Below are 27,016 nucleotides of genomic sequence, written 5' to 3' on the forward strand. Positions count from 1 at the left end.
CCCCCCCCCCCCCCCCCCCCCCCCCCCCCCCCCCCCCCCCGCAAGGAGATACTCAATGTTAAATGCAATAGCATCACCATTGCATTCCAAGTACAGTGGCCAGACCTAATTCATCAGCTCTTCTCTGGGAAAATGATCCATTAAAATGACTGCAGACAGTCCTAGCACCATTGATAATAACACAGATAAATATTCAGGAGAAAAAAAAACAAGCATATTTTCAGTTGGTCCCTGGAAGATGGAGGTTGTAATTATCACTCACCTTTCAGTTTCACATCTCTACCAATAAAGGTATGAAAATATAATAACTACTTGTTATCAAACCCTCAAAGCCCATATTTTTCCTAGAAGATGGATATTTGATGGCAATACACAAAATCTGCAGGATTCTTTATGTTTGCTTTGTAATTGCTACTTAGATAAACATTTAAGCATTAAGCTTACAGATGTCTTAAAAATAGACAGGATCTTTAAACAAGACACATTCTTAAAGCCTTTACTGACATGAGCAATCCTTGTCCATTGACCATGCCAAGGCAGAACCATGACCATACTATGGGTACTGTGTCCAGTCAATATAAAGTTTTGGCTATTCAGTGGATGCTGTATTGATCCCTCAGAACTGTGTTTCTTCTGCCTTTTCAATAGAAGGGTCCTCTTACCTTTCCACACAAAGATCTTCCTTGCAGCACCATTGTCCAGGATGAAGCACTCCTCTGACAAAAGCATAGCCATGGAGAAGGGGTTTTCCTCTGCTACCACTGACAACTTCATGGATCCACTTGCATCTGACACCTAAGGAAGCAGTAATTGCAACTTCAAATAAACTGTGGTTTTGATCATCAAACTAATTTCCATTCTCCAAATTACAATAAAAATTAGTTACTATTCCTATGTCTGAAATTTTTATCCTGCTGGAAAGTAAGGACGACTTTTTTAGTTTCATTTAATGTTAAATCCAGCAGAGGGAGATACAGTGTTAATTTTAGTGATCTCTCAGTTTTTAAAAGCAAATAATTTTCTCTTACACTTTGGGTTCAAATGTGTATACAGTGAACATCTCACAGTTAAAAACATATGCTTATATCAAACTATCCTATGAATTAGTGTCATCTTCTGCTACTACATCACCCTCACTGAAGCCAAAGGTACACTTACATGCTAAACAAGAACAACTGAAATTACAGAACAATTGAAATTTTGTGGTCTTCAGGAAGAAATAACTCTTTTTTTTTTTTTCTCGTGGAAGAAAATAAAAGTATTTTCTAGACTTCATTAAAAACACCCCCCTTTTCCAAATAGTTTCTCACTTCTGAAGAAGGCAACATGAAGGAAAGTTAAGAGACATGAAAGGAAAGAAAAAGAGAAAATCAAGAATTTATTGTTTCAGTTCTGCAGCTTCCTGCAATGAAATGGAATGTCCATATATTTTCATTTCAAAACAGGCTTCTTTTGTCAGAAATGATCAAATACCAAAACTTGGCTCTGCTTTGACACTGGTGATGAAGAATTTTTCTGATATTGGCACAGTCCCAGTCAGTGTTAACCCATGGGAAGTGAGAAAAGAGAAAAGGAACATTGAAAAGAAAAGAGTTCCGCATTCAAATTTCCTTGGATTTTAATTAGAAAAACAAAACTGCCTATCTCTCAAACTCTGTTAAGGATAAATCACACACAACTATAAAAACTATCACTTTTGAAACCAAGAAGACAGGAAACATTTTGATTTCAGATTTAAGTCAGTTAATTGTTCTTTGACCTATGATTAATGGGTCTCAGGCCATGCTTAATTTATTTTCTGGTAAACAGGGCTGTAATCAATATTTTTTCCTTATTTCAGCTGGGCTATCTTGATACTGTGTGAGAATCTTGGCCACTGGCTGCAAATCACCCAACACAACTGTGGTTCTTTAGGTGAAACCAGAACTCCATGTACTAAGGCTCTGTGTGCATGATAACTGCTGAGCACGTCTAACCCCCCAGAATAAAGCTACTTACCATATAGAGTTTAGCACTCCTCCGATTTGCAATATCAGCCATCTCATCGTCATCATCACTACATTCAGGAAGCTCTGGCTTTTCCCCTAAGACCTGTATAATAAGAGAATAATAAAATCAGACAGAGTATAGGTTCTACAGTATAAATACACAAATACTTCCATGTGTTGTTCCAGTAATTAATTAGTTGGCATCATCTTTACCCTTGATCCGATTTAAATCTAAACTCATGGATGACATCTTACAATTTTTGGGATGGCTTCATTTGTGAAATGTTTGAGAATAAAATTAAAGCAAAATGAAAAATATGAACTAAAGTTATCTTCAAAAATATTTCAATTGTTTATCAAATATCAGATTATGAGTTGAAAAATCTTTAAAATTACAGGTTCTTAATTCCAGTTGCATGGGAAAAAATTAGCAAGGATCTCGGAAAAAAATCATGGGGTGAGAAAAATATATTCTTGTTCTACCATTACATGATCAGTTTTAACACTGTGGTAGTTTTATGTCATTGTGGTGTTGCACCAATGACAGCATTATAGCAACCATTACTAGAATAAATTCACAGAGGTTCAGCAAGAATATCCAGATCCAAATATTGTGCACAGAATTGTATGAATTTTGATGTAGTTACATCTCAGAGTGAAGATGATAATGACAGTTAATTAGGTCGCGAGTACCAGTGATGTTACAGCCTTTCTATTGACATAGCAGATTTGCATACAACATGGAGTTGCATGCAAAAACATTCTAAATATTTAATAGCAAGAAAGCCTGACAAAGCATATAGCCACAAGGAATACGAAAGAAAACAAGTGTAGCATAAGTGTTTTACAGAAATTTGCCATCTGTGGAGTCTTCTAACCTAGCAAAGCCAGTAAAGTACATGGCCTTATTAAGTGTGATTGCTCCAGTTTAATCTAAAATAATTTACTCGCAGTTCAAAAAGTTGTTCCCTCAAAGTATAAGAAAGGCATCTCTAGGAGCTCTTCAGTAGCTATCGTTCAGCTTTCCCTGAATATGCACTACGTGGCTGCAGGTTTATTCATGTGAGGCCAAGTGGGGCCAGACTGTCATAGCAGTGCCACCAACTGGTGAACGACCACCTAAAGGAGAATGGGCAGACATGGCATACTGTCACAAGTCTTCTGAAAATGTTTCCCCTCCTAGGTTTGCACACTAACAGCAGCCTACACTCAAGCTGAAGAGCACCAAGAATAATCCCGCCTTTGTAATGCAAAAGGCAGAAAATGCCCAAACAGGCATGCTTCTTTGCATATTCTTCACATACTAAATGGGTTTAAGGATTTTATAAGATTTGACTTTCAGAGACTATTAAATGGGTGAAAGACTCCTATTAATAAAACTTCCAGAAGTCCATACTCGCTATTTTTTCTGCTTAATTAGCTACTTCCAGTAAAAACAGAAGTCCCATTCACACTCAACTTGCGGTTTCTGACAGTTATAGTCAGCACTTTCCCTTGCCATGCATATGGAATACTCACTGCACCACAGTTATTATGCTTTGTTGTAAGCTTCTTAAATTAATATAAAATCTACCAGTCTTACAATTTGTGCATGCACAGGAGTCTTTGACAACTATGCAAGAGCCACTCTGAATATTTTTTAAAACTGGGTCAGGAAGCACTGATGCTGCTTCTGAAAGCACCGTGACAGAAGCAGCCCACAGCATGAGCTAAACTCTCTGCTCTAGCAGCAGCTGAATCAAGTAAGTTCTCTAATTTAAAAAATTCATTTCTAAAAATGGCTCCAACACAGTTCAGATTGCTGGCCTCACCTACTGGTGTCCAAAGACATGCATCTTTTCCTTTCTAAACTAGAATTACCACCAGACCCTCTAAATCTTTTCAGTTCATCAGTACTGGCATGATGAGAGGGACAACTATCTCAGTGGAAATTCTGGTTCTGCAATAGCAGCTTGTACAACAGCTTCTCTGGCCAAAGCTAGCCCCATGCTACAGCACAGGCAATCAAAAAGGAGTATCACTGAAAGATCTGTTCTGTGATTCTCCTGCAGAGGAGCACAGGAACAAACAGAAAAGGGTGTCCTCTTTTCTTGTATTTGAAGTCACAGTTATTCATAGATCCTAGCATTTTTTGACCATTGCTAAGATGGATGGGCCATGATTTGCTTCTCCTAGCAGGTGCAGAAATCTGCTGGTACAGAGGACTGTGCAGCCAGCATTGACACTGGGATAAGCCTTCAGCTGAACCCCTATTGGAATACTGTGCGCCCATGTCAGAAACAGGAGATGAGACAAAGGCGAAATAACCTGAGGCAGACGAGGACACCAGTCATGGCGTGAAACAGACACAATCTGTGTGTGAAACAATAGTCTGAAATACAAAGTCACCACACTGGGGACAACTTATGTCATTCCCAACATGCACCAATTTCAGATGCTTTGTTCTATAGACTGTCAGAGGACACAAACAACAGAAGGAAAAACAACATGTCTAAACAGAAAGCAATTTATGCTAAAAAAAAAAGTTTTGTCCCAAAGAAATTCCTCCTCAGTTAAGTTGATTTTCTTCCTTCTAATGGAAATGTCTGCAGTATGGCTGAGTCCATGTATACTCACATATCTGCCTGGATGTGGAGACAAGTGATAAATGTTACCAATAAGACTACGAAGAGCTTATTAAGTGGTACTCTAGAACTGGGTCATGTAACTACAGAAGGATATGGCTGGCTGAGGTGCAACACCAGGTGCTGCATCATAAATAAAAGAGAACATGCCAGCTGAGGCAGACTCAAAGGCTTCTGAAACCATTCAGCATGGTTCCCTGATAAGATGAAATTAAATCAACAGTTTAAAGGATATTGAACCTTACGGTCCTTATTTACATACACTGTTAGTTTCACACACACTGTGTCAGCAACAAACACTGAATTTTACTCACACAATTCTCCCTGTGCAGACAGCCCACTGGGTCACATCTCAGGGGCCAGTGTGCTGATGGCCTGGAGCTGGTTCTCTTGGGCTGCTCACAGATTTGGGGCCCTAACATGCAGATGTGTAGATCAAATGTACAGATCTCAAAGCAGCAGTGCTCTCTTGGGGACACAAGTGAATGCTCAGCTGCATTCACTCCCGGGCTTTCCAACCATCTTATCAGCGCCAAACCACAACTTTCAAAATACACAGATGCACACAAAGACTTTGTAACCATTTCTTTAGTTTTATTATTGTTATTATTATTTAGTATTTCTACATGGTAGAAATAATCGAAGGCATAACTGGGGGCCTGAAAGCATAGTTGTGTCATAGCTGCCTCCTTCTCTGGGCTTGGGATCTTTAAAATCTTGCTTGATTTTAGTACCACAGAGACTCCTCATATCCCTCCACTTGATCTGCCAGTGACATATTAGGCTGTCAAACCCTTCCTCACCTTTTGCTACTTCATCCCAGAGCAATACCCATTCTCTCCCCATCACTGCTTCCTGCAGTTTTAGCAGTATCTTGGAGAAAAGCACTCGGGCATATTACAGGTACTCTCATGCTACATTTTAAATCTGCCAGGGGAGCTGACAATGGAATAAAATAGAAACTCAATCTGCATTACTTTTAAAAACTTTTTTTTTTCACATTGTTTTGTAAGTTTTGTTAAACTTTTTTGTAGACAATGGTAGGTTAGTGCAAGAATATCTCAGGGGAGACCAAGAAAACAACAGTTCCTTTTCAACTGCCCAACTTCATTCTTATCTTCCAGTCATTGCAGTGTAGTCTATCCTGCCTGCAAAACTATAATCCCATTACATCTCCTTGTGTGCACATCTCCTATGCACAAATCTGTACCATCTCAAAGAAGTATAGAATACAGTGCCAGAGTTTCTTCTGACAATGGAAATTCCACTCTCTTACCCTCAAAAAGTATAGAAGGAATCACAGACAAAAGTTATAACCTGTAAGAATGAGACAAGGTAATTTTAAGTAAGCACACCAAAAGAAGGAATTTAGTAAACACAGTCTTCACAACTGGAGAAGGTGACACTGATTAAATGGGAGCAGGAAGTTTAAAAGAGCTCAGTGAGGCTGAAAATCCAACGAGTAAAACAATGCTCGAAGAACAAGTCATGTGAAGGTTAATTAAGAGAGCAAACCAGTTTCATACAGTTTAACCTGTGTACACGAGTGCTGTGTTTGTGTTTCATTTCACTGCACAATTTGGATTAGGTTCCTGGGTCTGAAACTGAACTATTTGCTGTGGCTGTGATCCCAAGCTTGGGTCTCAAACAAATTCAAATTCCCCTCTTCAAGCGCTAAGAGCAGTAGAAAGAAAAGCAAGTGAGACATTTACAGAGCTTAAGGCTCCTTTCAGAAAGCATCAGGCTTAGTAGCTCGTCAATTACTTTCTTACATGCTCTGACATAAGTAAATACATCTGCTACTACCAGCTCTAGGTACACATGTACTGGTCACAGAGAATAAATCTTTCATGCAGAATGATGGCTCTGAACTAAAGGCACAGCGTGAACTCACTGGCAGATAAGAAAGTGGGTTTTTATATTTACTTTCAAAACAAAAGAAGAATATTACAAGGAATGCCTCTCTGAAATAAATACCATCTCAAGTATCTACTCCAATAAGCAATAAGAGAAAAAATTCCAGCTGAAAGAGGAGGACATAAAGGGGCCAACCCTTGAGTTGGATGTACAGATGTGTACCCAGGGGGACCTTTGGGCAAAGGTGGTTTTAGGGCTTCACTGCTAACATTACTGGCCACAGTTCATCTCTATCACATTGGCTTATGTTTGTCATGCCAGCAAATGATGACTGCAATAGATATCTGCTCCAGACAAAAACTATTTTTGATATTGGTCAGTTATGAATATGCTTTTTTCACTTTTTTTTTTTTTTTTTAACATTGTAACCCAGAGCTCTTTCAATCTATTTGAGCAAACATAATCTTTCAAAAAATTATACTTCAATCAAACTAAAGAAGAACAAAACATCTTTCACTTAACTGCTCCCAGATAAGTCAGCAGAATTTCTGCCTGAAATTGCCACTCACCAGCAATTGCAGCAACAACAGATGTCATTACATGCTCACCCTGAGCAGAGGGCTTCCCACCAGCCCTAACAAAGATTGAGAGTAAGATGAAAATGCTGTAAGGTGCTGACAACCACCAGGGATGCTTTCTGTTAGCACACAGTTCTGGCATTTTGATCATTTGTTTGGTTTTACCCTGTAATTTATCAAAAGCACTTCATGGTATTAAGGTTTAAACCTGATTTGTATGCATTCAGAATGTTGCATAATAGCAAAACACATCAGCTGCTTGTGGCATTTTTGATGCAGAAATTATGGCCTACATTTTTTTCCAGTTTCTGTTTTCTCAGGAATTTCAAATGCAAAATGTAATTTTATTCATAGCTCTGTGTTTAACTCGTAAAAATAGGGCATTAGGCTTTGGCAGCTTATCATGTAGTATTTGCAATTTTGCATATCTCTAATAATTTGAATATGAAGTCTTGACTTCATGTGATAATGCTGTTCTAACATCAATTTTCTACTATGTGAAACAGCCACAAAATAACACGCTCACAAGAACTCACTGAGATCAGTCTGGAGAGAATCATGTTTGGCTCAGAGATAAAGCAAACTGTCCTCTGTCCCACTGGGCCTTTGAGATTGGGAGTGCAGAGCATGAGCTGGGGAAACTCTTGCAGCTGTCATCTTCAAACACCCAGCTTTTTGGATGTCTCCAAGATAAACAGTGATCCCATCCATGATAGAGAAACTGGGAGGGCAAATGAGGGTGGATAGTGGTAAGACAAGGGGGAATGGTTTTAAACTGAGACAGGGGAAGTTTAGGTAGGATATTAGGTGAAGGTTTTTCACACAGAGAGTGGTGACACACTGTAACAGGTTGCCCAAGGAGGCTGTGGATGCCCCATTCCTGGAGGCATTCAAGGCCAGGCTGGATGTGGCTCTGCGCAGCCTGGTCTGCTGGTTGGTGACCCTGCACATAGCGGGGGATTGAAACTAGATCGTCACTGTGGTCTTTTTCAACCCTTTTTCTATCGTTCCATCCACACTACATTAATAACAAATATGGAAACTCTTTGTTACCATCACTGAACACTGAAAATTAAGCTGTTCAGCCACCCACCTACCCACAGCGTAATTATAAACACAGTAAGTAATTACCCCTGCATCTTTTTTCCATTTATACCAATCCTTTCTACATTTTTTTTTAACTTTTTTTTTTGTTAAAGCCTCCTCAAATACCAGCAAAGGCATTACAACTGAGACCCACAGAGACCCTCACACATCCTTGACTTAAGAGATGCCAGATTTAGCTGCTTTCTTGGAACATTGAAGTCTTTGCAGCTTTGCAGACCTGAATTGTAAGCCTTCAGTCTTAAAGCTCTGTGTGCTGCACAAGTTACTGTATGCTTGTGTACTAGAAAATAGCTAATGGAAATAAATCAGTAACTAATGCTAACGGAAAGCCTCAGGCACATAAGGCACTGCTTACATTCAGCTTTTTTTTTTCTAAGCACACATTTGCAATCTTTTGCAATGCCACCATGCAGGCTGGTTTCCAGGCTGCGACAGGCCAGGCTGAACTGGAGGCTGAAAATTGGAGTCTGGCAACTTCCCTAAGGAGCTTGAAGCAACAGAATAGGGAGAAAGGTGCAGGCAACAGCTAGCATCCCTGCTGGAAAACGAGGACTCCCTGGAGAGGCAGAGCAGATGAAAGGATCAACAGTGATACACAGCATCACAGCGAGCAGTGGGAGCCATAGCAAAGCGTTTCAGCACTCAGAACTCAAGACAAAAAGTGGAAAAAGCTGCCCAGAGCACTGATATGTTTTTCCAGTACCCAACTTGCTGAATTCACAAAGAGCATTTCCAGTTCCATACAGCCCAATAGCTCAACTGTGCCAGGGGAATGTCTTGGAATGACAATGAGACTTCTGCACCTGAGAGAGAGCACAAACTCTGATCCTAATTTTTAAGAAAGCAAATCAGGGTGCGTTGACAGACTTTTGCTAATGCTTCCTACTAACACTTAAAATAAATTAAATATGTATCAGAACACAAAAACAGAAAGCAAGAATATTTCTATCTCTAGATAGATGTACTGAAGATACAGCCTACTCAACTCCGGAAACCATTTACCCTGCTGGTTTAGGTGCCCTCCGCTCACTAATTTCCAAGTTCCTACACTTCAAATTTTGTGTGATGTAGCCAAAGTGTTAAATGAAGGGGGTATTACTTCCTGCTCTTCAAGTCAGATATTCTATACCTGATTACTGAAATATTCAAATCTCTCGTGTGATTTTACCTGTCTTCTGTTCTTACAGTTACAACCAGGTGGTATCAAAGTCATAAGCAGTAATGTGAGCAAAAGACCTTTCCCTAAAAACCGGCTTTGCAGTAAAAGCAGTAACTATGTTCACCTACATCTACAGTGTTACACATTGGTTATAGTACAAATACTAAACAGGTCCCTGCAAGAAAGAAAAGAAAAAAAGGAAAAAAAAAATTCTTCTCAGGTGCCTATTTCTTGGGTACATGCTGGATTTCAGGAACAAATATCTCTGAGATTTTTATGCAGTAAAGAAACTTTCAGTTCTTCCCCATGAAATATCCAGATGCTATAAAGTACATGAAAGTAACTGCTAAAAACTCTTTCCTTTGGTCTTGTCTTCTTAATTATGCTCATTTAATGACTGAAAATTATAGCATTTCTTCATCAGTAGATTTCTTAATAGCCTAGCACACGAAAGAAAAAAGCTGTTACAAACTCCATTAGTATTCTAACATGTAATTATAAAATTGTAATTGACTAACATGGCAACCCTGCAAGTGCTATAGCTGCAGAAAAAGAAAGCAAATATGAGAAATTTTCCCACCTACAAGAATGTAAATGAGATAAGTTATAATTAAATTGCAAGTACTTGCAGCAATTCATGCTGGTTCTACTTATTCACTGAAATACTTGTATAGAGGCATCTTTTCTAGCATAAGAAATCGGTTTTTCAACAATTTATTACTGAAGCAGTTCATAAAGAATTTAGCTCATGCCATGCAGTGCAATACTCTTGAACATTTTCTGAAGTTACCAATGCAGGCAGTGAAATTTGCATTCAGAGGCATGATTACAAACCTGACTTTCAGAGGTACATGCCACCTGCAGCTCCCATTTAGTTCCCTTTAAGCACCTGCCTTCAGACAGCCAAGATTGAAAATTGCAGCTTGAAAATCATGACTGGTAACTCACAACACTCCTGAAGAGTCCTCCTGGCCAGCCTCTGCCCTTCAGGGCAAACCCCTGCTGATTTAGGCCTGGGGAAAACACTGGGCCAAGAAATGACCTGGAAATTTGCTAAGCAATACTGAAGTCAAGTCAGTGGAAGATCCAAGCCACGTGCAGTCTGAATGCAGGTTGCACAACAGAGTCCTGCCAGGGCAAATTTTAGGCAAATTAAAAAACTCCTGGCAAAAACCAGGAGTGCCCTTAATGAAGGAGAGATGTTCTGCCACGTGAACATAAACTATGTCACTGCTTCAGGCTCCCCGCAGGACAAGGGTTTTGAACTTTGAATTCACATCCGCAGTCCTCACAAATTTAATATAACAGTGTAAAAATTAAGCTTCCATTTTTCAGATGGGAAAGGAGGAGCCTTGAAAGTTACACATGCATGTGCGCTAACTTTCCCTGGAATATTTTGAGTTCATATCCTCTCCATCAGCATTCAAGAGATGAAGACCCGAATTCTATCTTTGCAGACATGTGCGTATACTCCAACCACTTCATGAGGAAGTGCATTCATCTTTCCGAGATGTGAACTTGACTCAAATTTGTCTCTGGGTCTTAGTAACATTGCTGTTGCTGTTTTCCGTCCATCAGCTTTCCTAAGCCTTTATATTGGTGTTAAAATTTAGTTATTGTCTCTCTTCTCTGTGCATCTCACTGTCCAGCCAATTCTTTGTACTTGTGCACAGAATTCCCTGAAAAAACTGTGAACATTTTTTCTCTTTCCTTTTTTTTTTTTTTTAACATTCAATTCATAGCATACAGCCTGTCAATAAAACCACACAGAAGCTATGAGCAATTAAATGCTTATATGATACCTAGCAAACACCTGCTGTCTGTTTTATAGAGAAGTCATAACCTTTCTTCTTCCTCTTGTGCTACCCTCACCCCCACAGCTCCTCCACTCCTCTGTTTACAAAACAAATATAATAAAGAACAAGGGAACAAGAAGAAATGCAAGTGTTAGGCGAGCAGCTGTAGCAGTGCTTGTTTTCACAGTGCTGTGACTGCAGAGCCTGCTCTTGCTGTCTTCCAGGAAAAGAACAGGCATCTGATAAGGGGAGCTCATTGCTCCCTGATCCTTGCAACAATCCTGCTCCTATGTAACAATCATCATTCACAGTACCATTAATGTTCTAAAAGACCTCTAAGATCATCTAATCCAATCATCCACCTACCACCAATACTGCCACTAAACCATGTCCCTAAGTGCCACATCTACACATTTGTTGTACCTGCAGGAATGGTGGCTCCACCACCTCCCTGGGCAGACTGTGCCAGTGCCCAACCACTCTTTCAGGTAGGTTTTTCCTAACAGAATCCAACTGGAACCTCCCCTGGCACAACTTAAGGCCATTCCTTCTCATCCTATCATTATTGAACACAATAGCATTCAGGAATTCTGAGGAGTAAGCATTTCTTAGGAGCTTTAAAGAAAAGAAGAAGTAGGCTGTGTTATCAGAAAGGACAAAGAGGATCCTCTGTGGCTCAAAAACATTTAAACTAGGTGAATATTTACAGAAATATTTTATGAAAATTGAGTTTACATGCATCTGATGTAAGGCCCATAGAACTTTAACAAAAAGAAGCACAGGACAACCACAAATAATAAAAACAAAGAAGTCATTCTTTTCTTTTCTTTTTTTTTTTTTTTTTCTTTTTCTTTTTCTTTTTTTTAAGGCAAAATTTCATTTTCTTGTGGGTTTAGACCTCAGCAGTGAAGCTTCTCACGTTTCACTGTTTCAGCCATGACAAAAATAAAATAAAAACCAAAAGTGTCAGCAATAAAAACTGCAACAATTCCACAGTTTTAAAGAAATTCTTTGTAGGAAAACAATAAAACAGCCCAAAGGATCAGACAGCTTTGACCATGTAGGAAACAAGAACCATCCTCAAAGTGTGAGATCACAGAATCATTAATGTTAGAAAGATCGCTCCAATTGTCTAGCACAACCCCCAACCCATGCCTGTGTCCACTCTAGACTATTTTCCTCAGTGCCATATCTCCATGGTTCTTGAATACCTCAAGGGATGGTGACTCTACCACCTCCCTCGGCAGCCTGTTGCAATACTTCACTACTCTTTCTGAGAATAATTTTTTCCTAAATCCAACCTGAACCTCCCCTGGCCTAACTTGATATCACCTCTCCCTCCTATTACTCCTGTTACTTGGGAGCAGAGACTGACCACCACCTCGCTTCAACCTCCTTTCATGCGCAGATGGTTAAGTAGAAGTTGCAGGATCAATGCACAGTTTAGTGAAAACTCAGTTTATCCTATCCTTTAATTGGCTCTTATACCCTACAGATTACTCTGCTCTGCCACACAGAGACTGTTACTGTTGCTTGAGATGCCTGGGGAGAGCAGCTATATAGCTAGAACACTGTCAATCTAAAAATATTTCAGGTGTGCAATATTTCACATTACACTAAAATATGAAAGCAAACATGTTAAGACTTTCTCTTCAACTCCATCTTAGCATATCAGATCAAGCTGTTGATGAGAAATGTGTGGAGGACTGCATGTCTTCCATCTTTCTCTTGGGTGACTTGGAACAGATCGCTGCTCCTTGCATTACTGCAAGCAGCATCAGCTTGTTGGCCCACTACAAAACTTTCTGACATTTCTGATTTCTTCTTTCACCTGCTTGCCATTGCTCTGAAAGCACAAGCACAGTTCGCACTTCACTTGCCATACACAGACAATAACTTTACTGAAGAAAGGAAACAGAGTACCTCAGTCATTCACTCATCCCACTCACCATATGCTGAGTTATGGGAAATAGTTTGAAAAAGTAAATGGGAAATTATTTTTTTTAAATCTAGCTCCCTCAATTTGTCCTCTCTACAGAACTAAAGCAGGCATTTCAAAAACAATTAGAAAACTGTTTGTCCCCAACATAGGTACTTGTTATTGTGGTCACACTCAGTTATCTCAGTGATCTGTTGGTACACAAATGCAGTGCTATGAAATCCCTGCTTTTTAATGCAAGCAGTCAGGACAAGCCTTGGTCTCAAAGCAGGGCCCAAGGCAACTTCTGACTGGGCTAGAAACTGAAGATTTGGTCCCAAATTTGCTCTAAAGTAATATATTTAGTGTTCTTTTTGGTTTAAAGAAAAAAAGAAGTGGAGTTAGCTCTAACTCTAACGTGGTCACATTACAGTGACCAAACTGACTCATGATTGCCAAGACCTATTTTTAGATTAGTCCCATGCAGGTGAAAAATTTCCTGTAACACAATTTGAGCATTCAGGCCTAAAGCCCAGCAGAATGAGCAACTGTTCAGCTGTTTACACGTAAGAATCAGTGCACAGAGTTGGCAGTCAGTGAATTTCACTATGGGCAGCTGCAGCTGCGGGGAGCAGTCACAGTTACTGAGCAGGAGCAGCAGCAATTTCTCCACTTTATTTTTCAAATAACCAAGGCAGCCAACCCTTCTCCCAAAAGGAGAAGTTGAAGTTTCTTCATACATTGTTGACCAATCAGTGAAATGATTTATTCTCATACACTAACAACATGTGACAAGATTAAAACGCAACCTTGGCATTTTTCCTGCTCTTACTCTCAAGGCTCTACAAAACAAGTTGCACACAGTTGGCAAGCAGGTACCAGGGTGGGGCCAGCATGACCTGGCCACACACATCCTTACTGGGTGTTGGCAGCAGCCCTCAGCCACCCATGTCCTTGCTGGAGCTAACATTGTGTCTGCAGTTGAATGTGAGCCAGATAAAAGGTGCAAAGTGCAGCTGTTTTGATCCACACTCCCAACTCATCATAAGCCTATTAGAAATCCCATGCAAGGCCTCCAGCAGCAACCTCAAGATGGGCTGGGTCAGAGGGAAAGTGCTTGACAGCATTTTCCTGCAGTGCCACCCAGCCCAGGCAGGCTGCAAACTGAGCACACATTGCAAACAAGGAGCAGGACTTTGGTTCTAATTGTCAGTCTGTGCTCTTCTCATCATTGTTACTAATGTAAAATATATACTACTCAATTTACTGCTTAAACCAATATTAATCACATTCCATGAGCCAAAACTGAATATGTACACCATCACAAATAAAGGCATACCAGCAAGAACCATTCAGCATTACCTCCTGAAGTTAATCTGAAGTGTGAGATAATATTCTACTGGAACATTTTCCATTTTACTGAAGGACTGCTTTATGACCCTGTTTACCTTTTCCTTCTTGTCAGAGAATGAATGAAAAAGCTTAACTTAGCACTCAAATGTCAAGTTACAATGCTGTTATTACCATGCAACAGGAACAGCTCACCAGCACTTGCTAATGTTTTCCAAAATCTGAAAATTCCATAAATTGTTTTTTTTTATTTTTTTATTTTGTTCTTCTCCACTTTACTTTGATCATCTCTGTTAAGGTATCTGAATTCTGTTTTTTAGATATATGGTCAAACTTTAGTCTAAACATGAGGAGGAGACTCCCTAGACTTATTAGAGACCAGGTACATAACAGTTTATAGTGGAAGTGGTGATGCCACACAGTGTGCCTGACCCTATGAAGCTTCATGCAATTTGCTACGTTTTGACATTCTGGAAATAGAACTTCCATCTGCTGCTTGACCCTGATGCTGCTTTTTCCTCACACAGAGCAGACAGTTTGGTTCAGGCATGAGCTCTGCTGTTAGTTCTGTTACCCTATGGCTAACTCTAAAAAGCAAACATTTAGTTCTCAGAAGAATATTTTTAGTTAATGATCTCTTATTCCTCTGCCTGATATCTTAATACTACTGGGGTAAGGTAGCAAGAAGTCATCTAAACTGGTGTACTGCAGCTTAACTCTCTCTGAGCTCCTGGACTCCTTGCAGAACTAAGTTTTGAACCCAATCCTGTTAAGCTCCTGAAGTATAACAGCACTCTTATTCACAGCTGTGTCAGTAACTGCATAAATACAATACCGTTATGAGTTCATCCGGTTCACTTCCTTCTTCCACCGTAATTAATCTGGACCTCCCATTTCGTTCATTGTCCCGAATGCCAATAGCAACTTGAGTGGCCTTCAGGCGCTCATATTTGTTGCACGAAGAGCCACACCACTGATAGATCTCCTAAAATAATTCAAAGCATGTATGTGTTAGCAAGGTTTCAACACAGCAATATCATGAAATCAGTATTTTATTAATAATTATCTGACTGCAGCTAACCAGCAGAATATCAGTGAAGTTGCATTTTTCAGCAGATCTTTAACAGGAAGCATTTCTAAGTCATGTAGATATCTGCAATAAGCAAGATATTTAAATAATGTAAGTCAGTATCTACATTTTAGAATATCATTCAATTTCACAATAGTCAGTTTTGATTTGTCCAAGTTTTGCCCGAAATAGAGATATATCTTCAACTATCTAAAGAACCCCAAAACTCCTAAATTTGCTGCTGTAATCTGTTTTTATTTTACAACAGCAATTCCTCTTCTATGTCATTTTAACAGTGGCAGCTCTCGTCTCTGGCAAGAAACAAAATCATTTTAAAATCTCAGAAAATTAATTGTATCTGCACCTCAAAGGTAAAGTTGTATATTTCTAATCTTTTTTTTTTTTTTTTTTTGTGTGACCTTTTACTGTACAATACTTGTAATGTACTCAACTCAATTTGTCACTCATTGCATCAAATCTCCAGCTCAAGTGCAAATCAATGTCACAGGCATTTTCAATAAGGCTTCCTCCCTGGGAGATTTGTCCTTGGGGTACAATCAATCACAATCACAATCACAAGAATCACAAGGTTGGAAACGACCTATAAGATCATCCAGTCCAACCGTCTCCTCATCACCATTGCCACCACTAGCACTAAACCACATCACGCAGCACGTCATCCAGACGCCTCTTGAACACTGCCAGGGATGGTGACTCCACCACCTCCCTGGGCAGCCATTCCAGTGCCTGACTACTCTCTGAGAGAAGAAGTTCTTCCTTATGTCCAACCTGAACCTCCTCTGATACAACTTGCGGCCATTGCCCCGTGTCCTGCTCGTTGCCTGGGAGAAGAGGCCAGATCCCTCTTCACCACAGCCTCCCTTCAGGAGGTTGTACAGTGCAATGAGGTCTCCCCTGAGCCTCCTCTTCTCCAGACTGAACAATCCCAGCTCCCTCAGCTGCTCCTCATAAGGTTTGTGCTCCAGACCCCTCACCAGTTTTGTTGCCCTTCTCTGAACACGCTCCAGGATCTCAACATCTTTCCTGTAGTGTACAGCTGATGCAGTGCTCATAAAAGTTTATTAACCTTGGATAAATATGAGCTCTTCCTACTGTAGTTATCACAATTGTCGTTATAGACAACTTACAGAGATTTACAGATCAGAAATACATAGTTCTGTTTTTTTTGTGATTATTACTGTAATCAAGTTACTTAAAACAAGATGGGTGTATACGTTCCTGCCTTAGGAACTGACTATAGCACAGACAAAAGTCATATCTGTAAGAGATGTCTGCATGCAAAAAATGCAGCAGCTAGGAACAAACTACACAGAGCAATCACCCAATTGGGATTGCCACCTTTAAAGGGAACTCCTCAAACACCACAGCAGTGGGTCTTCACTTTTCAGAGAAAACGCTCTGAAGGTAGCAGCTCTCTCCTAAATATCTAATGGGCTTTCAAGCCCTTCATCTCATCTGGCTGAACAGGTAGTGAGTAGGTAGGCCCACCACATAGCACGGAAAGGGCAATTTGTTCAGAACCGAGCATGTCTACTGAGGCACCTCTCAGGAAGGAGGGCCACCAGAAGCAGCGTAAGACAGGTCATCAAACCCAGCCACACTGCAGACAGAGGAGCCTCAGTTCTGGCATGTCCAGTGCTTCATCCTAAATACAAAGTGTTTCAGGATACAGAATTTAAATTTCAGCCTTGATGAAAACTGCTAAGACGCAGAATATAAATTGCAGGTCCCCTAGAGGCTGAGCTGGGAGAAGATAGGCAAAATATATGAATCAGCTCAGCTGGCTGATTTTCCTCCATCCTTTTGGAAGAAAGTCATTTGATTCTTCTTGCCATGATTCAAATAGTCCAGTAGCAACAATAAAGGTAAACATTTGTCTTCAACATTAAAAAGGGTGAACTGGTTTGTGTTCAACTGCACTGAAAATAATAAGGAATAACTTACAGATGTTTAAGTTTTATTATATACATACAATTCTATAAAACTTACATTTTAAATGAAAATCAAATTCATAAAAGCTTTTTGAGATTTTTTTTCCCTATTATCACTATTTACTTGTATTAATTTAATACTATTATCATGATTTAATAGTACTTCCTATTATCATTACATAATAGTACTCGAAAAGGTGGTTTGAAATGAGTGGGAGAATAAGTACTGTTACTCAGCAGTAGCAGATACAAACTTCTAGAAGACAGCTAACAATGATGCCACTTGTATGCAAAACAGCACTAGTAACTTCTGATAATTACTTTCCAAAACCAGCTTGGAAATGCTCCAAAACAAACAAACAAACAAACAAACAAATAAATAAAAACAACACCTGACTGATCTCACAGCCAAATTCCCTTCCCTTCCTTTAGGAAGCTTCTCTCAGCAGTGATGCCTTAAGCTTACATCAGGATTACTTGGATTCCCAGAACTACATTGCTTTCAACCTGCAGATGTTACACAGTTAAAGCAATAGTGTTTTCACCCTGGATTTATCAATCTTCTGATTATAGGTTCAAGACAAAATAAAAAATGTTCCAAATTCTGGCTTAAATAACTATCACACTTAAGTGTCCAGAATCTGAGACCCATTCTTGGCTTCAGGTCTGAAACCTATCTTAAATCTGATTATGACTTTTCCACAAAAGAATATCTGTGCAGATTCAAGGAAACAGAATTCTAAGTCGTTAATAAAAGACTGTCTTGGTTATATGTAAAAAGACAAAAGTTTCAACCCAAACAGAATTTTTAATATCATTCTTATAGCAATACACTTCCTCAGCCATCCTCTCCCAAGTTCTGGAAGACTTCTCAAAACACAGATTTTTAGCTTTGGAGAATTTCATTATTCAAACTTAATTACTTCTTATCTTGGCCTACCTCCTAATTGAGCATATTTGAATTATGAGAATATAAGAGCCGTGAGTGATGTAACAGGAATCCTTTATTTCTTACACCCTAAGAAACAAGGAAGATGATGACACAGAGAAGTTGGGCAAATATTGCCTTATCTCAGTGTGTATGCTGAAATTCACAGAGATCACTCATTCATAAAGGTTAAAAGTTCAACAGCCTTCTCTTGGTCTTTTGGTAACCAGCCATGCAACCTCAGAAAAACATTCTCATCTACAAAATGAATATTTACTGACTACACAGGATATTGCGTGACTTAAATTGTCACCGCAAATTAAGAAGACCTTTAGATCTCAGACAATAAATACACCTTTTCCTTTCTTAGCATCTCTTAAAGGTCCCCTTGCACAGCACGTCCTGGCTAACCCCCACTCACAGTATGCTCTCCCCTTTGCCTTCAATAAGCAACTAAACTGAGTTCTCTAAACCAACAGCTCTATGCTTCAGATCAGCTGGAGGAAGGAGAAAGACCTTTGAAAGTTACAACATAGGATTTGGGTTGTTTTGTTGTTGTTGTTTTTTTTTTTACTTGCAAACCTTATTATTTTATTGCTACATGAGAAAACACACACACACACAAAAATAAATCTCATTAACCTGAGCTAATTTTAAGGCCTAACTTGCAGACTACAGGTTAAAAGTACTGCAACATTATTCAAACTTTTCTCAGAATTCTCTTTGCAAAAGACATTGCTAAGTCTTCCATAAAGACAATAAAATTTATGCACTTTCATTTTCAAAATAAAGTTGTTTCATTTTCTGGGATTTGGAAGGGGAATGGTAATTTTTAAACTATGGAAACAGTCTCACAAAATAAGGTGGCCTAAATATTTATCCTTAACTAAAATAAGTATGAAATTTTATCAGATAAAACTTCAAGAAACTTCATGTGGTAAATTTTCTCCCGCAGCATAAAAAACTTGGATCAACAAGCAGCATCTGAAAACATCCTAGACCAGGAGTTCACAAATAGTATATCCATCCCTAAAGTTCTACCTTCCTTCATTATTAAAAAATAATGGTTTAAAGGTTTAAAATGCTAGAGAAGGGAGAGTCTGAAAGTTTTGTGCATTTGAGAATAAAGATAGCATTCTCTCCTAATACTGACTACATCTAAACTCTGGGTACTGAGCATGTAATTTAATAGGAAGAAGTGAGAAGCTTGAAGTCATAAAAGTGTCCTAGAGACCATAACATTTTACTATAATAACCACAAGTACTAAACAAGTGTGTAACTGCCAGTGCTACAAGCCCCTTGATATTTAGATTTAGTTACCTCTGATTTCAAAGTAAAATCATTTTCTCAATCATTTTAATTTATATCTCATTTTCTGGGCTCATGATAGAAGTTCGGGGGGATACTTACACATCTGTCTTCTTGATACAGTTTATTCATCTCAGTCTCTAGTTAGATTGTAGTTTTAACTATTTATTCTCAGAGGGGAGGAAAACAAGTTTAAAAGCTATAATAACTTCTTGACAAGGTTAATATTTATATTTTACTACATCCAGCATGCCTCTGAGCTTTTGGCTTGTATGTTATTATTCATACATTTATTTTTAGGTAGAGATATAAGCATAGCCTTTAGGGTAGATCCTATAGGTAACCCTATAGGCATGGTATTTGCCTTTAACTCACTCAGTGCTTTCACAATTTCTTAGCTGTACTATACCTTCCCTATTTTTAGCATTGTTTTGCTAACCTTATTTTGAATTGGTAGGCTGACAGAAATTGTTTCCAATATAACGAAAATAGACACCAAGAGTTCACTTGGGAAAAAAAAAAAAAAAAAGGAACTTCATTCATTCATCAGTAATTCCTGTGCCAAGCCCAGTTTATTTTCAGAAGGTTACAGTAGCAGCATTTTTTTTCTTCTTTTTAATCTCTTTAACAAAGTTTAAAAGAAATGCTGTGGAAGAGACCTATTCTATTACTTGATATTGATGACTGATATCAATATCCTCATGGGATTGCAGTATAACAGTTACTGAGGAAAATGTTGCCATGAATAATCACAGTGACCACTCCATAGCTCCTGAGAGAGATCAGGAAAGCAAAACAGGTTTGTGTCAGGGGCTCTGCAGTCACTGCTAGGTCCCGTCACATCTACAAGATTTGTAGGAGGGCAGTTGGGTTTCCTAGTTATGAAGCAGCAACAGGAATCAGGAGTCATGGGTTTTACTCCTGACAGTTGCTGGGCTGGAGAGTGACCTTAGGAAAATCATGAGATTTAGATATACACATTAAAAGAGCACATTAAAAGAGTGACCCCAGTTCTGTACAGAAACATGCTGCAGGATGATTATTTTTGGGTCAAGTAACTGAGTAACAGTGCTTTGGCACTTTTCCCTGTATGGAGTGGGACTGTGAAAGCGCAATTCCTGCCCCACTGCTCCAGCTCCAAATGGGATATAGAGCTAAAAGAGGAAAAACAGAAACTTACTTATTTCAGAGGTAACGTAAAAACAAGCTTTCCCTTCTAATACACAGCCACCTCTGTATTTGACTGGTAGCCAGCTTAGTTTGGCACAAGGGAAAAACATGCCTTTTTTATGAATTTTGACCAGGAGAAGAAAGCAAAAGCCAAAAAGCTTATATTGGTGAAAAATTCACTTTTACTCTGGCTACAAACGCTTCCTGAACATACACATTCCAATCCCGTATCTTCTCTTAAGTACCTAGTAATATAGTCTAGTACAACTACCTCATAGTCCATAGCGTACTCCTGATTTGCATTCTCCTACAGGAATGGACATTAAACAGCTAAGCTAAGGAGCTTTCAGAAGTAATTTAAAACAAATTCAAAGCTTCAATTTTGATAGAAAAATATTTAAAATATCAAGTCTCACTGATCTTAAAATAGTTAAAAATATAAGTTTTAAAGAAAGACTTGGAGCCAAGTATTGTCAGACAATGCGTCTCCATTCTTCGTTGGCAGGCCCTGATGTAAAGTAAACCTGTTCATCTTCGCTCACATCTACACTAAATCATGCTCCCATAATGCAATTATACCTCACTTAAGAAAATAAATCAATAAATAACACTCGTAGTTTAAGAGTCAGCTAAATCTATGGAGTGGATACTGCTTTGTCTGCATGACATAGCTTATTCTGACTTGAATTTCATCAGTCAGGATGTTCCTGTAAACCAGGATATTAAGTACAGAGATATAACTATGAAGCAGAGGGGCTTAGCGTAAGAAAAAAGATTTCATTTAAATATGCTTACTCATGTAGAATATGATACTATGTTATCTTTACACCCACAACCCCTAAAATGACTAAAGGCAAGAAAAGAAGGCTTGTAAAATTGTTATTCCCTGAATTCCTTTTTTCTCTGAGGCTTAACTGCTTCTTTTTATACATACAATCAGACCAGAGCCTGGGCAAATAACCACATCACAAAGGTACTGCAGTGGCTCAGTGTGTAGAAGAAAGTCTGATGAGGCCTGTAAAGAAGGAGGTCAGCAGGAGATGAGCTGTGGTGCAAGAGTGACCAAAGGAGGTGGCACTCCTATTGGAAAAAGAATATTGCTATATTGAGTGTGGCTAGAGATAAGGTGGACACATGAATATTGGCAAAGTTTCAATACATATCTTATTATGCTTGTATAATTGCATCAAAATAATTGGCTTGCACTCATCTGAGGCTCCATTCATCCTCTTCACATACAGTAATAAACAGCTGCTCTGATACAGCAAGCATTAATGATAGTTGAAGCAGTCCTTTGTTAAGTCTTGGTCTCTTAAAGTTCGTAGATTGAACGGAAAGATATCAGTACAAAATGGGAACCTGCAAACAATCTTGGGAAACTGAGAGACCTAGTGCAATAGTGTGGAGGTTTTGTTTTGCTTTAAAACCATAAACATGTGCCAAACCAAGAAAACAAGTTCAAATTGTGGGAAAAATAACCGAGCAGTAAAACTGAGAATTGACTACAAACAGCACTTCTTCACTAACATTTTTCAGGAATGGACAGATACATCAAGAAGGTTTAGATTGAACCAGGCTAATGTAGGCTTCTGGAAATTTTTTCTCAGTTTCTAAATTATTCAATATATTTTCCTGTCTTGGCTGTTAAATTCACTAGACTGAAATTGTTTTTTTTTTCCCCTTGCCTGATAGACACTGAATCTGCCTTTCATTTGTTAAAATAGTGATACAGCAAAACCTCTGAAAGCTGTGGAGTTTTGATTACCCAAAATACACTCTGAATTCATTCAGTCAGAATGCAGCATAGGCCACCAGAAGCCTAGCCCTAGTAGGGTTACAACAGCATCTTTGTAATCAATCTAGGAGTCTCCCATTTGATTCAACTGGAACAAACTTTCAGGGTAAAAATAAGTACCACAGGCATACTTACACTATATTTTCCTTCACACTTGTTTTAACATCATGTTCTGGGAATATCTGTTGCTACGTCACACTGCAAAAAGACTGAGTGAAAGGAGTACATTCATTCTGAATAACAGTGTCTCAAGCAGCAAGGCGTCTCAATTTCCTACAGCAACAGGAAGAAAATTAACTGAACTCTTGTGAGTCCCCTCAACTTGAAGGTGTTAGAAGTTCTCTCAGCCTTAGTGATGTCTCTGTTTCAGTTTTCTGTCTACAAGTTGGGGAGGAAAGGGGAAAGAAAAAAGCTTTCCAACCCCTGAAAAGTTAGGGGAACTACAAACCCTGAATACTCCAGCTGAAAAGAAGAAAAGGCTGAAGTATTTATTTTTTCTCCTGATGAACTTCCAAAACTCTGAAGGTTAAAGTACTAAAACTATAAAAATAATTGCCTCATATTTACAGAAAAATATGACATGACTCAATACTAACATACACTGTGCATAGTTACAGCCACATTTGTAACCTGTTAATAAGTCCATGATGTTAATAAAGCACTAAAGTTGTTTACTTCTTCAACCTCTGCTACTTGTTTAACAGCCTCCTACTACGACACAAGCATTGTTTTCTCAGCTGGGTGAAAATGGAAAAGAGGTTAGTTGTAGGAGAAACTATGAATGAAAAACATGGAAAAAAAGGACATGACTAGTTGAATGTGACAGTGCCAGGAAAAGCAACTAGAGAGAAACCTATAGAACTCCCACATGCAAGAATCTGCTCTTCCAGTCCTGTTTATTCCCAAAGAGTGACTTTGTTATAAAGCAATACATATGCTGATTTTGAACTGCTTTCTTTAAGGGGAGAGAAAAGTCACCTAGAAGAGACAATATAGGCTAGAAGGAAGGAGATTACAGAAGCAAAACTCAAACTGTTAAAGTTGCAATGTGATGCTGAATCATACCCTGCTGTCATAACACTATAAGCATGCGTTCTGCTTTATAACAATAAAAAAAAATAATTTTGTTCTTGTAAATTTGTTTTAATATATACACAAAGTTCAGTTTTTATGAAAAGCAATTGCAATATAGAAGTGATCCTGCTAGATGCGTTCCTTCGAGCACCTTTATGGAAGATAAGACTTACACTTGACATACCAATTATGTCAGGAAGTCATGTGAGATGACTATCCAAACAGATACATGACAGCTTTACTCACTGTATTGTGATGTATTTGACATCATAATTTTTAACATAATTTTCATTTCTGATTCACAGAGCCCTTGAAAAGCAGTGTGCATTGACTGCTGTAAGGTATAACAAAGTGCAGTCACACACATTTCAAATTAGTAACCTCTTGGCTGTTACAAGTCAATACATAAGCACTACCATAGTAATAGGAAAGATGGACAACAGTTCAGTTTACTTGCAGCATTTACTTGACTTTTGGTATAGCTATCATCTAGCCTTCTACATTCTTCCTTTGGGAAGATGGGTAACATTTTGTTAGCAGAACTCTCATTGTGCTGCTGAAACTTTCCAACGTAGATCAGGCCCAGCCTCAGTACTGCTTGGTATTCACCACCTCACCAGCACATTTTTTAACAACCATCTCTGCATTTTTTTTTTCCAAGAAGCCAAGTGACATGCAGCCCCCTCCCTGCAGACACTTAGCTCACTGTACTGCTGCCAGTGAGAAGCAAGTGTTACACTCCAAAAGCTCTGTTTGAACTTAGGGAGTGTTTTTGCTGGTCGTTGGTGACACAACTTTTTTAAAAAGCTTTTTTCTAGTTGAGCTTCTAAAATTGAAGTGATAAACTGGGAAAAAAAAACCCTCCACCACCAACAACCCAACCACTTCCGTGTTTTATTGTATTGCTATTCACATTGCTTCTGCTGCATTTTGCTAACTGCTCTCTACATCACTGACCAGATGTTTCAGCTCTTCCCATACCATCAGTGCCCCTCAACATTCATACTATGTATATCACCACTATGCACCAGTGTACACATGGTAAACATCACAATACTGAGGAGTTTCCTGTCCACTTTAAAAGTGTCTTCACACTGTCATGCTGCTTAAAGAATCACTTGCCTTGGTGATGAAGGGGTAAAAAATGTGCCTAATGAAAGCAGCTGAGAGGTAGGCAAGCTGTGCCAGGTGTAAAGAGGGACAGCACAGAACATAACCAGTTAAGACCATTAGGAATCACCAACCCTGTCCTTCTGCTTCTCAAGCAGGGCATAGTGAACTGCAGAGCACTCTCTGGCCAGAAACTGGATGGGTAATGTGGCAGAAGACCATGGCTTCTGAGAGGCCTATGGAACAACTGTGCCTGGACAGGATGCACTAAGAAGCATAAGCCAACAGGGTAAGGGGCATTTTACTCCAGGCTGGTACAAAGCCTTCTTGCAGCTGCCTTGTACTTTTCCTGCCTGAGCTGCTGCTGGAACAGGATAACTTCCCAGGTTCAGCAGGGAGGTGGCATGGGCATTCCTTGTAGAAGAAAGTCAGAGTCTGACACCCCAGGCATGCTCCTGGATCACTCACTGCACAGAGGAATCAGTTTGGTGGTCACATAGCTCATGTAAGAAAGCTTCCAGAAGACTGTTTGAATAGGTTTATACCCACTGGCTACTGACTTTCCTCCTGTCAAAGACAGAGTTTCTCTGACATCTGAAGCTATTTCCTTCTCCAGCCTGGAAGTTCAAAGCAGGCAAGGTAAGACCTGGGCAGGATATTTTAAGTGCTACAAGCACAATCTAGTAAGCAACACAGCTTCTCATATTAACCATCACAAACTGAACTGTGATCTCATATCTAGCTATCTGGAAATGCACACAAATACTTTCAACTCAAAGAATTATCATCAGAAGGAAGACTTAGTGGTCAGTAACAGTTTTATTTGTGATTGTTATTAACTTAACTTTCCCTTGCCTGTTCAAATGACAGGTTCAAAAATAGCATAGTAGTTGAGCTCAGCTAGAAAACTGAGGTGACTTATATTAAATAAGTAGCTTGACATAGTGCAACAAAAAATGTATTGCATGAGTAGTTTTGCAGTACCACAGAGATCATCCTTCTAGTTAGCTGTGAGATTGGAAGAAGTACATCCTGGAAGCTCCTTTTATTTGACAGGCTTGTAAGAGCACTGACAATAAGCTCATTATGCAGTTACTACCCATTAATGTCAGACAGTGATCCAGTAGTGCCCTGAAATAAGTCCCAAGACTCAAGAACAACCTTATCAATGATTCATTTTATTTCTATTAAGTAATCTGAGCCAAAACTTTTTTTTTTTTTTTTTTTTTTTTTTTTTTTTTTAAAAGGACTCCTACATTTAATTAAGAGCTCCTCTAAAAGAATCACCCATTTGCAAAGGACTTTCAGTAGTGGAAAATTTCAACCTGAAATACAATTACTTCAGCCTGAAATATAGTTCTTAGAAAAATGCACTGTTACAGCGGAAATCTTGGGCAAGTTTTGTATCACATCTATTTCTCAACAGGCACTTCAGGTAGACTTGCTTCTTCATTTTATAGTACATCAGATGTTGCCTTTTCACTTCTCAAGAAAGGTCTGGTTTACAAAGTAATTGATAATTAAATTGCTGCAAGTAGGTGTCAAAATACTTCTTATTTTTTTATCCATCCAAGAAAACCAATCCTTACACCACCACTGGCTCAGCAAGGCTAAGCATTGTTGTTGGCCATGTGATTCAACTGGCTCTCCATAGCCCAGTAAAGATCTAAATGTTCGCACATCTAATCTTTCTTCCTAAAATGGCATAGGATTACATGGCTGCTTAACATGTCTTATCAGTCAGGAAATCAGAAGCCAAAGTGATGTTATACTAAGAAACCAGAAAAGGCTCACAATGTACGTTCATGTTAAAAAAACCCAAGAATCTGAAGTGTTACATTTAAATTGCCCAGTGACAGCACTCTCCTCTCAATACATCTCACCATGCTATATATCTAACACCCACAGTACACCCATATAACCACAATACATTTCAGCATCACTGTCATGTCTGCGATGTGTCTTTAGCAATTGCTTTAGGTGAACGAGGCATCTCCAGCACAGTAAGGGCCAAGAGAAGTCAGACTGGAGCATGCCCACCTTCATTAGGTGTTTGTGGAAGGGTAACTCCAAACTACAAAACTCAAGCCTGAGAGCCTGATTGCAAAAGCAGGCATTTCCTACTGATGGTTAGTTCTAAATTGCCCATCTCCCACAGGTTAGCCCTGAAAGGGAATAGGTAATTTAGCTCTTCTTTGCCTCCTTAATATAAAGTGACATTCAGAGACAATA

At 39.0% G+C, this 27,016-nt stretch overlaps 1 protein-coding gene across 1 annotated transcript in view; it reads right to left on the reverse strand.

Moving 5' to 3' along the window:
* The window catches only part of SCIN (scinderin), a 45,511-nt gene that overhangs the window by 12,894 nt on the left and 5,601 nt on the right, over positions 1 to 27,016 (reverse strand). Inside the window, exons 4-6 of the mRNA XM_042816982.1 lie at positions 15,213 to 15,362; positions 1,999 to 2,091; positions 663 to 795 (exon numbers count right to left, since the gene is read on the reverse strand). Coding sequence (XP_042672916.1) covers positions 663 to 795; positions 1,999 to 2,091; positions 15,213 to 15,362 — 376 coding nt within the window. The remainder of the gene's footprint in view (positions 1 to 662; positions 796 to 1,998; positions 2,092 to 15,212; positions 15,363 to 27,016) is intronic.

The sequence above is a fragment of the Centrocercus urophasianus genome, unplaced genomic scaffold, assembly GCF_019232065.1.
Source record: "Centrocercus urophasianus isolate 14NV4802_14NV808 unplaced genomic scaffold, USGS_Curo_1.0 seq_16, whole genome shotgun sequence".
NCBI classification, from domain to species: domain Eukaryota; kingdom Metazoa; phylum Chordata; class Aves; order Galliformes; family Phasianidae; genus Centrocercus; species Centrocercus urophasianus.